The sequence below is a fragment of the Rhinolophus sinicus genome, linkage group LG04 (genome assembly GCF_036562045.2).
Source record: "Rhinolophus sinicus isolate RSC01 linkage group LG04, ASM3656204v1, whole genome shotgun sequence".
Classification (NCBI taxonomy): Eukaryota; Metazoa; Chordata; class Mammalia; order Chiroptera; family Rhinolophidae; genus Rhinolophus; species Rhinolophus sinicus.
The window spans coordinates 168,428,884-168,443,496 of NC_133754.1; the positions used below are offsets into that span (position 1 = coordinate 168,428,884).

Sequence of the window (14,613 nt, forward strand, 5' to 3'; positions counted from 1 at the left end):
CTCGTAACAACTCATTTTAAACACTATACCATGATTGTTTTGTGCTCTTATTTTCACGCAGTTGGAGTCTGCTTTCCCCTTCACCTAAGGAAAGATGCTTAAAATGTACCTTTGAGAGTAGAGCTGCAGGTGAAACACCCAGTTTCCCAACCCACTCACAGATGCTGTGAAAGAGAAAGGGTCTAGAAAAGACCCTTAAAAGGTGGTCCAAGACTCCAGAGCGTACAGTGAATGGTAGCTGAAAACCTGTTACAGTGTCATGCCGAGATACACACGTGTGTGTGTATGCCTGCATGGGTTATGCATGTGACGTGTGCATCTGCATGTGTGCACAGAGGCATGTGCATAGATATCTGTGTGTGCATGCATGTGTATGTGTGCTTCCAGAGAACATATGCATGTGGCTAGCAGGTACATGTGTGCGCATGTCTTCTCAGTCTCAAGAGGGGTGTTCCTTCTGCCCTTCTAATCAAGGGCACGCTGGGTAGCAGAGGTGATTAGCATATTGCAGCATGAGCTGGCGAGCCTTATCCAAATCCCAGATCAGCTCTTACTTGTTGTGTGTTCTTGGGCGAATTGTTTACCTCTCTAAGTCTCACTTTTGCTACCTGGAAGATGAAAATAAAAGTAGTGCTTACTTCATTTGCGACTTTTAACTATTCATGAAAAAATGTGTGAAATACAGCACAACAAAGAGCACAGAATAAGCACTTAAGAAATGATCGCTGTTATTGCTGTCGTCATCATCATCGTCATCATTGTTCCTTCTCACCTCATGCTTACGGGGAGAGTCAGGTGGAAGCCGCAAAGTATTTTCCAGCCCAGGATGCTGTAAGTTTCCACCTCTTCCCCACATATGGCTGTCTCTCACATCACCCAAAGTTTGTCCCAGGGTTTTCTGTGGAGAGTCTAAACCCAAGGTAGAGCTCAGAGTCACTAGGTGCTTTCATGTTCTTAATCCTCTTCCATCTTTCAAAGGTTCTGCTACTCTGGTCACCCTCTGCAGAACTAGGCAGTTCTGGGATCCCACAGGAGTAGGCGTTGGAGTTCTTCCTGCACGAAAGGAGAACTTCCCCATGCTAGTGGCCACAGAGAGGCCCTGTAAACCCCGCGTAAATGTTTGCTGAACTGCACTGGGCTGGGTTCAGCGCCAGCCATGGCTGTATATCATCTCTCTAGGGGCCCCATCATAAAACCTTTAATGATCGGTGCATTGTGAGCTCCAAAGCCGGCTTGAATGGGAACCACAGGGAAGAAAATTCCCTTCTGTGAATTTTGTTTTGTTTTTTCAACATGTTCTCAGGCTTTTTGTTGCCCTATCTTTGAAAACAGAAGAAATTCTAATCTTTTGAACGGTAGTAAGGTGTACGGTAAGCCAATAGCCTCTGAGGTCAGAGTGCTTGGATGGAGTGGTGGTTCCATCACGTACTAGTTCAGTCTTACATCTTTTAAGCCTCAGCTTTCTCCTCTGTAAAGTGTTGCCTCATGTACCTGTATTGAATGAGATGGTACACATAAACACATCAACCTCGGTACCTACAGTACTGTGGACCCAGGACGTGACATCCTTAGCTGTCATGACTGGTATTACTGTGGTCATGTTGGTGGGGAGAACGATGGGGCAGGGAAGAGTTGGGGACACACTTGGCAAGACATTGAGGTTTTTCTTTGCATCTTTGAGCAAACTGAACTTCTACCTTTCAGAGGCACCCGGAGAGGCTTCCTGCAGTCGGGGATGTATAGGTGGGGGGACAGGGTCCAATGGCCTCTGGGTGAGTTAGAGGAAAATAATTTGTCACCCAAGGGTGGACCTTTCTCTTTCCCAGTGAGCTCATCTCAGGGAAAGGATCCAAGAGAGGGGGAAATTCCCCTGTCACCATTGCTTCTAGAGGGGCCTGCCCTTACACCTGTGCCAAGCAAGAGAAGGCTGGGGCTCAGAGACAAGGATGAGCCACACCTGGGGTGGGGCGTGTTGGGGTGGGGTCACATCCTGCTCTGTTACTCCAAACCCCTGGGCAGGGCTTCCCATCCCGAGGAAGCAGGCCCATCAGCTTATCCTTGGGTGGGGTTTCCCAGAGCCAAGTGTTTATAGGCAAATCATTGTTCTGAAGTTCCGCTAAGTGTTAATGACCACCCCACTGAGACCGCCTCCAAGAACAAAGTCAGAGTTTTTGAAACCCAAAGAGAGTCAAAGGCAATTAAAAGGAAGAGAAATATCTGGCCAAGTCTCAATTCCAAGAGAGTCTGTGCAGAGACTTAGAGGAGGAAGAGAGCGAAGTCGTGGTGGGAACCAGGCCCTAACCCCCTTCTTTTCATTGTGATCAAGCAGAATGATTTCATAACAAGTAGATCTTTTGTCTGTAAAATGGGGTTGGTATAATTTGGGACCCAGGAAGAAACCTGGTCGAGGAAATCAGGCCATCTAGTCTCTTTCAGTCCCAGCTTACCAGCTACTTTCTCTAAGACCGTGGCACATTGTTTTCCATCTCAGGTCTTCGGTTCTCTCAGTGAAACATGAAAGGCTGGGCGTTAGATTTCTTTCAGTTCTTCAGCTGTGTCTAGGTCAGTGAGGTGGTAAGGGTTGAGGCAGAGGTGTGATGAGGAAGAGAATAGCCAGGATCCATAAGAAGATGGGACACATTTGACCCACCCAAATCCCTGCAAACAAAAGGTACACCCCTAGCAGGTGAGGGCCCTGTACTGTGTCTTCTGTTTTCTCCTTAAGCCAGGCTGCAGGGGCCATCCTCGGGGATCTTTTCTCCCCAGTCTGCTCTGCTCTTCTTAAGACAGTCCATTCCAGCTGCTCAGTCAGCATGACCTTGTGAAGTGGTGAGAAACATGACCAAGAAAAGGCCACATAGAGGCTGAGGGGCACTCATCAGCTAACACTGCAGAGGAGCTGTCTATCCCAACGAGAATGCCGCTTATGTAGCCTCAAGTCCCCTTCCGACTCCAGTTAAATTAGGGAACTCTTTAACGAGCCCTGCCATGTGCCCGCCTTCACTGTGCGGACAGAGGTGTGAGCTGATCCTAGAGCTGGGGCTGCTGAATGGACACCTCCATTTTCCAAGTGCTCATCTTCACCAGCCAGACGTGTTGTGTCTGGTGACTGTGACTCTATGTGGTTCCTAGTTCTGGTTTTGCTGGCAAGTGTCCAGGCCCACCAGACCTTCCTTGGCGCTGCGGGACAGAATAAACCGCCGTCTGTTTGCTTCTTCCACATCTAGCGTGAATCCACTCCGAGGTGGGACTGTTCCCAGTACCCTCCACAGCCTTTCCTTTCGCGTTCCAGTTTTCTCCTTTGAGCACTCTCTGCCCTAACTCAGACCGCACTCAGAAGCTCCGATCCCTCCAGCCTGGCCGCCCAAAACTCGCCTTTCTTATTTCGCAGACACTTGGGTGAGACTAAGTGGGTATCAGGCCCAGTCCCTACCCTCAAGTCTTACAAGATAGTTAATAAGGGCCCTTTAAGGACAAGCAAACGTGGGCAGACAGACACACTCAAGGGCTCTCCCTGCTCAGGCCTTAATGAGTACCCCAATAAGTTGGGCTAATGATCAGGGCTGTGTATTCACGGTGGAGGGGAGAGGTGCAGATGTCATTCTGGGGCTGAGCTAAGACATCATCACCAAGGAGCTGGCCCTGGAAGGTAAGGCTGACCCTGGCGTCACCTGTGTATTTAACTAATAGGAATTCAAGTGTATATTTCTAGCTAAAATAATGAGAGAAAGAGAAAAGACAATAGAAAATTTAAAAGTGTAAGTGATTCTGCATGCCATTCCAAAGTCCGTGTATGTCCTCTTGTAACAAACTCTCCTGTTGCTTCTTTGGTTCCTTGGTTCATCTTCCAGCTGGCTATGTGCTCAGAGAAGGCTGAGACCCTCCCTGACCCAGGGGGTAAATCTTGATTAATTAACTCCAAGCTAGTTATGGTCATTCCTTTCCCTTTTTCCATGATCGGTTTGGGAATAGACTTATACTTTGCTTTTGACCTGTGACACTGGGGGGTGGGGGGTGAGCTTGGGGATATGGGGAGACTGCTTTTGTGGAAGGCTTATCTGCTCCTCCTTTTCCCCTACCTCTGGATGTTTTCATGACACGTGGCACTGCTGTGTCCATATTGGGACCACAGAGGACAGTTAAGAGGATTGCAGAGAAGTCAAACTGAAGCCATGAGGCTATGGAGGCATTGGATTAGCCACCTGAGGTGCCACACTACCTCGGGACTTCTTGTTACATGCGTCAGTCAATCCTCTGTTGTGTAACCTCCATGAAATGACTTTCTATAATATTACCTGTGACCCAAAACACACTAAACGATACACCGCAGTGTGACAATGACAAGGGAAGTGTTACTCTGCTCTTCCCACACTCAGCTCCTACTATCTCTCAGAGTCTGAGTATCTCCATACCCTGAGACATTCTAGAGTTTCCAGATCCGTATTTTTTGTACAACATGATCCTAGCACAAGCCAGCAGCGTCATCTGATCCTTAGCAGAAGAACCGGTCTGTTCCAAGGTTGGAACAAAAAGTGGCTCTGTGGGCCTTCCTGAAGTATGGCGTTACGTTGTGCTGCACGAGGGACGTGAGGACTTTTCAAGGGCAGTTTGGACTATGCAGCCTTGCGCCTTTGTCTTTGCAACTCAAAACCTTCATACGATGCAACCAACCTATGCAATAAGCATTAGGCACAATGGGAACAGAGAGTGGCCCCCAAAGAAGTAGAAAGTATGGGCCATACTAACTTGATTGAGGAGACAAAATGTAAATGGCAGAATTGATTTGGAGGGTAGAACACAGATTTATGTAAAGAACTCTCTGTAATGGGAACTGGAGGTGGATGGAGAAGGCAAATCTGGAAGGGCTTCTTCTTCTCCTAAGGCCAGGCTAGGTTATTCTGCTGTAATAAACAGTCCCCAGTCTTGTGGCTTAAAACAGTAACTCATCCAGCATGGCCACTTTGGGTCGGCTGTGTCTCTGCTCTGTGTTATCCCTACACTGGTACTCAGGCTGGCAGATTGCCACTATCTGGAATGTTGCCATTCATAGTGGTGGAAGGAAAAGGTGCTTGGAGGGTCTTGCATCAGCAATTAAGTGCTGCAGCCCCGAAGATGCCACTGCTGCCCACACCCACCAGCCAGAGGTAATTACCTGACCTCACCAACGCTAAGGAGGCCAGGAAGTGAAATCCTATTATGCGTCTGAAAGAGGAGAGAACTGGGAATATTTGGTGAGCAGCATAGGCTCCCACTTTGTCTAATGGTCTATCTAAAATCTGTGTGGGCAAACGAGCTAGAGCCAAGGTCCATTCCATTGCATATAAAGGTTCATGGTGACTTGTCTTTCTTTCTTTCTTATTCTGCTTTTCACCTAGTGACACATGGTGACTCCGGGGAGTATGCATACAGCCAGTACCCTCTCATGCAGTGCTACCCCCTCCCCCCCCAGCCTCTGACCCTTTGGTTTTTGTTGTTGTTGTTTTTTTTTTGTCCTAACCTTTAGGATCGTAATGAAAGAAGTGACCCAGTGTACTCTGGAATGCCATCACAAGGTGCTTGCGCTCTTTATTGTTCAGCAAGTCCTGTCTCCCTTTGTTCAAACACGCAAAGCCATTTTGTCTGCAGGTTACTGTGCTCAAGCCCTCATGGTACCTGCTACCAGCCCATATCTCTCTCCCTTCAGATCCCTGTGTGTGTCCCTGGCTGCTCCAGCCAGGACCTGGGCTCAGCCTCCATCCTTTTGCTTGCACTGCCCTGTCAACAGTCACATATACCATTCCCAACAGAAATCAATAGAGAGCGGGGCCAAGTACTCTGTGAATGGAGACCGGAGATGTTGGCACCGGGGAACTGGAAGGTTAGGCTAATGGATTTATTCATCTGACTGGGCAGCTACCATGTTTCCCCGAAAATAAAACCTAGCCAGACCATCAGCTCTGATGCGTCTTTTGGAGCAAAAATTAATGTAAGACCCAGCCTTATTTTACTATAATATAAGACCAGGTCTTATATAATATGATATAATATAAGACCAAGTCTTATATTAATTTTTGCTCCAAAAGCTGCATTAGGGCTGAATGTCTGGCTAGGTCTCATTTTTGGGGAATACGGTAAGTGAGAAGATGTATAAAAAGCAACAACAACAAAACATTCATGATGGCTGATTTTATTTATTCCAGAAAGATCTTTGTATAACTGCCCTGATGTAGTATTTATAAACATACCTCAGCTACAAGTAGACAGGCCTCAATTTCTCCCAGTATAGGGCAAGACAAACTTATTCTCTTTGGGGAGACAGATGTTATTTTTTCCCGAAGGTCTGATCCAGTCTTTAAAGAATGGAATAAAAAGAATAGTAGTATTACTAGGAATTGTAGGCATAATATAAAATATAGTTTCTCTCCTCAAAGAGGTTATAAATAAGAGTTTCAGCAAATGAAGAGTAGGATATAAGAGAAAAGTGGTTATTTAAAAGTACAGTATGTAGAAATATATGTAAAATAGTGTGTGTGTGTATATATATATATATATATATATATATATATATATATAAATTCTTGCATGAAGTTATTTTTTTTATTTTGGTAGAATTGGTATACAAGATTATATATATTCCAGGTGTACAACATTATAATTCGATATTTGTATACACTGCATAGTGTTCTCCACTGTAAGTCTAATTTCAATCCATCCTCTTCACCCATTTCCCCCTCCCTCCAACCGCATTCCCATCCAGTAGCCACCAATCTGTTCTCTGTATGTATGAGTTTGTTACTTTTTTGTTTGTTTGTTTGTTCATTTGTTTTGTTTTGGGGTTTTTTAGATACCGCATATAAATAAAATCATATGGTATTTGTCTTTCTCTGTCTCACTTATTTCACGCAGCACACTACTTTCAAGTTCCATCCATGTTGTCACAAATGGCAAGATTTCTTTTCTTTTCTTTTCTTTTCTTTTCTTTTCTTTTCTTTTCTTTTCTTTTCTCTTCTCTTCTCTTCTCTTCTCTTCTCTTCTCTTCTCTTCTCTTCTCTTCTCTTCTTTTCTTTTCTTTTCTTTTCTTTTCTTTTCTTTGCTTTTCTCTCATGGCTGAGTAGTTGTATCACATCCTCTTTATTCACGCATCCATTGATGGGCACCTAAGTTGTTTCCATACCGTGGCTATTGTAGGTCAGCTTCTTTATAAAGGTTCTTCCCCTAAAATCAGAGGTGATTGTGCTTCTATTATCTAACTGATAATAGAAATACATCAGTCTGGAATGTTCTGTCTCTTGCAATTATACATCGGAGCTGTTTTAAGTGTTTGTGCTATAGTATAAATCACGGATCTTAGTTGAGTGGAAATTCATCCTCAGGAACGCAAACATAAAAGCAGATGATGAAAGCTTGATAAAAATCCTGCAGCTGAAAGAATCTTTAAAAAGCATTCTGAGCTATCCCCCTGCCCACTTGTGGTGTGCCATGCACTTAAACGTTGGTGGAAAGGAAATCATCATTTTGGAAATGGAAGTGGAATTTTTATGTGTATAAGCATCCTCCTGTAAAGAAATGTCAATCATCTTGCATCTCCACGTTCTCAAGAAGAGAACTTTTTCTCTTCCTTCCATGATGTGGGACCCATCTTTTCATAACCAAATGGTCCACAAAGTTGCTTTGTTTTCCAAAAGACAGTTTTCTCCCTGGAAGGAATTTTGCCTCTAGATTTTAACATAACATTTTTCTGTCTTCACAACTTGTTATCAGGATTAACAACATTTTTAAATTAAAATGTTATGTCTATTTTCTCTCACTCTTGCCATGAAATGATAGGCTATCTAATTTGAAGTGCTTTTTTGATTGCTGGCTAACATTCTGAGAATATATCTATCTATCTATCTATCTATCTATCTATCTATCTATCTATGTAATCATGTATCTTTTAATAAAGATATTATTGCTTACAAAAGGAGTGATTGTAACAGAGAAAAGATTCTTTTCAGAGTGGGATAATATATAGCAAGAGATGGGAATCAATAGTTGTAAATGAATTTTTTATGCCACAAAGGGAATTATATTTGCTTAGTTAAAGGTTAAAGTACTATTTTCAAAATGATTTTTAGCTATAATTTTGGTTATAGATTGTATCTATTAGCTGTTGTTACAATAATGCTGCTTGACAAATTATCCCCAAACTCAGTAGCTTTTATTGTCATGCATATGAAGCTAGGGGGCTGGGGGGTTGTTAGCTGATTTAGACTTGGCTTAGCTCCAAGGTGCAGGATGGGTCCAGATCTTCTCCCCATGACTCTCATTCCCTTGCAGGCCAAGTGGGGAGTGTTCCTCTTATGCTGTAGCAGAAGTCCAAGAGGGCAAGCACTACCAGACGGGCCCATTTCATAACTTTGATTAAGTTATGTCCACCAACATCCATTGGTCAAAGCAAACATCAGTGGGATAGGGAAGAAAATTTCTGCCACAGTGGGAGAGGAGGGAAATGAATGTTTGCTAAACAATAATTCAAACTATCCATAAACTAAATATCATATAATTGTCTTCCATGCCCAACATTTGGTGTCCCTCTGCTAGCCAGATCCAACAGGCACCAACAGTGGCTTAAATCAGGACAGGCTGTTAACAACGTGACTCAGGGAAATAATCTATTCATGTGGGACCAGATTCCTCTCCCAGTAACATGAATTTAAGACAAAGCTGACAACCTCCTTGCAGCAAACGCTTGAAAGGAAATTGTAGGGCAAGTCACCAAACTGACCCAATTTCTGCAATCTAGTGCAAGAAAACTATCAGCACCCTGCAATAAATTGTAGCTCATGGATATTAAGTAATCCACTGTGCGTATATCCTGTAAAATGAGGCGCTCAAGAATCTGGAACAGAAAATAAGGCAATGCAATGAATGCTGGACATATTAAAACTTAATTAATTTCATATTAATTTGTTCAAAGTGTCATGTAATTGCACACAATTGTTATTGCTTTACCCCCTGGTTTGTTCAGTTGATCCCTACAAAAGTGCCGAGTATTGCACTATTTCCTATACACATTTCTGGTTTCTTGATTTAGCACAGAGGCTGGTAAAGTACATCGCATGGGTTAAATCTGGCCCAGGGCCTGTTTTTTTAAATAAACTTCTATTGGAACCCAACCATGCCCATTTGTGGTGTTTGTGGCTGCATTCATTCTACAACGGCATCTTGAGAAGGTGCAACAGAAACAGCATAACTGCAAAGCCTAAAATATTTACTATGTGGCACAGAAAAACTTTGCCAACCCTGATTTAACATAATTCTAGACAGTTGAAATTTTGGAATGTGGGTTACTCACAGAGGTCTGGGATGAATATTGAGTCATCTCTAGGGAAAATTATTTGTTAAGGCAATCAATAATATAAACAAATATTACACAGACATTTTAACCTATTTACAAAAACAACCTTTTTACTACTTTAGGTTATGAGCACCCATATCCAGGCAGGCAGTTATTATACCAATTGTAAAGTTTCTATCTGTTCTTAAAGTAGACCCTAATAAATGCTATTGAGTATTACTTTTTTAGCTTTTAAGGAGATGACTTTACTTGCCATAAATCTATGTTTTTAAAAATATGCTTGTTATTACTTCAAACTTTTCACTAATATAGAAGAGAGCATTCCACCTCCATTCACACATATCATTACATCTGAATTAATGTAGTTTTGCATTATATATTATGTTCTTCGGTATTTCAAAACACCAGACCTTGATGTCTTTTTTGATGTTGGAGAAAGCAAAATCTTGTGTCTTGCCAGCTATTCACTCTTGGAGATAGTCTGACAGTTTAAGGAAAAAGGAATGCTAAGATTTCTCAAGACTTAGAGCAAAAGCATCTATAGATTTTAAAAGTGAATGTGAACGCTCAGTTATTTCCAGTAGGTGTGGAATTTAGGACAATGAATAAGCTGCAGCTGTTGCTATTGGGTGTTGAATGCGATTCAGCTGTGTATGTTTCTGTGTTTTGTGATTCACTGTAAGCCCCAAATAAGACCTCAGTATGAAGCCTGGGCTGTGCAGTTCATTCATTCCAACCTCTTCTTTGCTCTGGGCTAAGAAGAGAACTGTCTGTAAGACACGGGATGTAGACAATGGACTCCAAAGTCAGAGGTTAGGTAAAAACAAAGGGAACGCTGACTGCCCACACTTGTGAAAGAAAGCTCTCGCAGAGGTAACTGCCAGGCAGGTCAGGCGCTGTGGGTGATCACCGATTTCCTTTACAAGTTCCATGCGATTGAAATCTGTGCAACGACAGGAGTGGCTGTCCATGCCAGCTGAATGCACTTCGCTCACATGGCACTCTTCTGTTATTTTTCAGGAGTCGGGTGGGAGAGTGTGTTGCTAAAGGGAGATGAGGCAGCCTCAGACGCCACAGAGACATCCAGTGCAGACATGACTATCCAGGTAAGGAGTCCTTTCTCTAATGTGATTCTCAAAGTGCATCTCTAAAGGAAAGTGAGCCTATGGCAGACTTCTAGGGGCAGAACACTGCCCCTCTGCCCTGCCTCCACCTCTCTATTCACTGAAGTCTCAGCAAGCCAACCAGACATGAGATTTCCTGAAATTTGGGATTTGGATTAGGAAACCGCCTGAAAGCCGGAATCCAAGATGTGATTTCTAATGAGCCTGTTGTAGGGTCTCCAGTGAGTACCTACATGTAGGTTGTCTGCAAGTGGTAACTCCATGGGCACAGTGAGGCAAATCTGGAAATTCTGATCTGAGAAACCAGGCCCCACTGTGCATTGTGAAGAAAGGTCAGAGAGGCATAAAGTGGCTTTGATCTTGCCTCAAGATTTCCACTGATGTCAGCAGGAAAGCAGCACACGGCCCACTCCAGCTGGAACACTAATGGCCAAAGGTTTACAAAATGAGTCATCTGGAAATCAACGTAATTGTCACTGTTCAAATTAAATGCATGGATTGTAATCATTGCCTGGATTAAAGAATCCATAGTAAAATTTATCAGACTCAACCACTTCCCGTCTATTACTGGATTAGCCACAAAGGAATAGCCTTCCTCTCATGGAGTTCTGTTTATGCTTCAGTTAACAAAGGCTGGGGGTGGGAGGGCTTCCTAACGTTTTTGCTTGAATGCTTACAATTTAAATATATGTCACTTGTGAATTTTTCTTTGAAAAATAGAAAGTAATGTCACTTTTTATATTGATATAACTAAAGATATGTCACTCCTGGATTTACTAGTAGAGGTTGTACAAAAGAGTGTATACCGAGGTCTGACAATTAAGTTCGTGAACTCATCCTAGAAAAAGTGCTACATACCTCATTGCTGAATATCACTACGGTCACCTTTGAAATACTCCCCTTCGGAAGCTATGCACCGATGCCAGCGCTTAGTCCACCCTTCAAAGCAATTTTGGAACTCTTTCTGGAATGGCCTTCAGAGCTGTTGTTGCATTACCCTTGATGTCCTGAATGTCATCAAAATGTCTTCCTTTCAATATTTCCTTTATCTTTGGGTAAAAAAAGAAGTCATTGGGGGCCAGATCAGGGACATAGGGAGGGTGTTCCAATAGCTATTTGTTTCCTGGCTAAAAACTCCCTCACAGACAGTGCCGTGTGAGCTGGTGCATTGTCGTGATGCAAGAGCCATGAATTGTTGGCGAAAAGTTCAGGTCATCAAACTTTTTCATGCAGCCTTCTCAGCACTTCCAAATAGTAAACTTGGTTAACTGTTTGTTCAGTTGGTACAAATTCATAATGAATAATCCCTCTGATATCAAAAAAAGGTTAGCAACCACAATGCAACAAGTTTGCGAACTTGTCAAAACCTGTAATATGAATTTATTCAGGCTTTCCTCTGTAGTGTGAAGTCTGAACGTATGTTGTCTAGTTAAAAATGTTAAAAAATATCACAGTGAAAAAAATGTTAGCGAAAACAAACAAAAATACCACAGTGAAATGAAATGAAAGATGTGTAGTAGCCTGATTGGTCAAAAAAGTCAACTAATCTAAATAATAAGCATCCAGTGCTGAAAGTTTGTTTGCTTATAATTATGTTTAGCAGAATTTGCAAGACAATAATATAAATTGCACTGATGTGTTGGTGTTTCGTTGCTTATTGCAAAAACTAAGAGGTTTGAGAAGTATATGGATAGAGAGGGATAAATGTGATAGTAAAACTGGGTGGGTTTAGATGTGTCATTTTGGAATTGGTCACCATTTTAAGAATTAGTCTCTGAGATGTATTGTTAGTGTAGTTGCAGGTGTAGTGTAGACATTTAAAAAATCAGAAAGACTGGAATTTGTTTTATAAAAGCAAATGGAATATTCTGATAGAAGCAAGTCCTGTCCAAGTCGCATTTTACAAAGTTGCTACCTAATCAGTCTACTTACCCTTGGTACCAGCAGCTTGGCTGAAGTTTTATTTGGGTCCATACAGTTTACACTTCATTCTCATTCGCTCTGATTCTCCTCTTTTAATGAATACCTGAGAATTCTTTTTATAAGAACAGAGGATTTTTAGTTCACAAGAACTGAACCCACTGTGAAGAATAAACACCCATACACATTAACAAGTTAGGAAAATATATATATATTTAAATACATCAATAAATTTGTACAAATATTAAATTCCTCCATTAATGCCAATCTCTTCTCACTGAAGAATCTATGAAACCTCTAGATGGATATGCCTTAGAGAAATACTTCTGTTTAGATCTTCTCCTTTACGTTTCCCAATTAATCAGCAATCACCAATTTTTCTCCTGTAGTATCATGCTGTTTCCCACTTCACGTTGCTGTATGTATCCATCCTGCCCTTGTATCCATCTTAAAGTACTATTTTTTCTGTGTCTACAAGTGCCTGATGTTCATTAATTAACTACAGACTCCTCATCATATATTTATGTATCTACAGCTATTCCTTTCTCTAACAGCTACTTTACATGTCCTTGCAATAACAGCCATTCCTGCCTTTTGTCCTGGGAAAAGAAAATATTCTATTAAAACATGAATTACAACACAACATGATTCATTGACACCTGCCAAGGGGAACATCAGCAGAAATCACTAAAATAGTTTGGTGTCCTCCATAGTGCTCTTCTTGTGATAGACATGTATCTATCTTAATGCTTAAAAATTTTCTTTCAGAAAAAGGTGCAAAATTTTTTGCAATGTCATAATTGTCTGAATTTGGTCTGTCTACTACATGTAACCTCTGATACCATGTCTAATTTTGAAATGACAAAGTCATGCTTCTAAAAATATACATGACTCAGACGAATGAACTCATTCATAAACTTCTGTCATTCTGAGGAAACTTGAAGTAAGAGCATTTATATTAAAAACACCCTCTAAATACACTGATGTAGGTCGGAGCGTCATATTGTCCTGCTCAACAAGTTCAAATCACTCAGTTTAATAGGTTGAGTTGTCAACCTCGTCCCTCCTCCCCCAAACGACATGTCCAAGTCCTATATCCTGGTACCTGTGAATATTGACCTTGTTTGGGAAAAGGGTCTCTGTGGATGTAATTACATTAAAAATCTCAAGATGAACTCATCCTGGATTAACTAGGTAGGACCTAAGTCCAATGACACATGTCCTTATAATGACAGAATTAAAAACACACGTGGAGAAGAAGACCATGTGAAGAGACAAAAGCAAAGATTGGAGTTACATGCGGGCCCAAGACAAAGAACGCATGTAGCCACCAGGAGCTGGAAGAGGCAAGGAAGGATTCTCCCCTAGAGTGTCTGGAGGGAGCAAGGCATGTCAATACTGGGATTTTGGATTTTTGGCCTCCAAAATAGTGGAGAATAAATTTCTGTTGTTTTAAGCCACCAAGTTTGTGGTAATTTGCTATGGCAGCCAGATCTTCCAAGAATTGCTCCTACTCTTCTTGAGTGCCAATGACATAGAGAGAGATAAACCAATGTTATACACATCCATTATGATTTTCTTACTATACATGCTCACCCTTTAAAAGTTGTTTTCACCTGTTCTCGTTTTAAGAGAACTGCTAATCTATCTCAGCCTGTATCGCCACTCATTAGAAGAAAAGGGTAGTCACATTTCAGGAGAACTTCTCTGCATGTTATTTTGTTTTGCTGCTTGGCTAGAAATTGATTCTTGTTTTATTAAATTTTTTGGGATGGCAATGGTTAGTAAACTTACATAGGTTTCAAGTGTACATTTCTATCATACATTATCTATATACATGATTGTGTGCTCACCACCCAGAGTCAGTTCTCCTTCCATCACCACATATTTGACCCACTTTACTCTCTTCTACCACTCCCTCTCCCCCTTTACCCTCTGGTAACCACTAAACTGTTGTCTGTGTCTATGATAGAAACTGATTTTTTTAAGAAAGGTCTGAATCAATACTTTCTAAAACTTACCACAAAAATCACCTGCAGCAGTGTAGAAACAACAATAAAATACAGGTTCCCAGGCTTCTCCTTTCAAAATCCACATTCAGAAGATTTGGGTATGAGAATTCGCCGTTTTAATAAGTGGTCTGGGGGACTTTTATAGTCAGTGTGGTCTTAGCATACCACTAAAGCAGTATCGGGTGTGGCCACATGAGCCTTACCTCTGCTCCTGGCTGTCCAGTTGTCCAGTTGGTCT

The 14,613-nt window shown here is 41.9% G+C and overlaps 1 protein-coding gene across 9 annotated transcripts in view; it reads left to right on the forward strand.

Moving 5' to 3' along the window:
- The window catches only part of PALM2AKAP2 (PALM2 and AKAP2 fusion), a 418,214-nt gene that overhangs the window by 274,669 nt on the left and 128,932 nt on the right, over positions 1–14,613 (forward strand). For all 9 annotated transcript variants that reach the window (XM_019734167.2, XM_019734168.2, XM_019734170.2 and 6 more), the window contains one exon: positions 10,340–10,425. In XM_019734167.2, the coding sequence (XP_019589726.2) occupies positions 10,340–10,425 (86 nt within the window). The remainder of the gene's footprint in view (positions 1–10,339; positions 10,426–14,613) is intronic.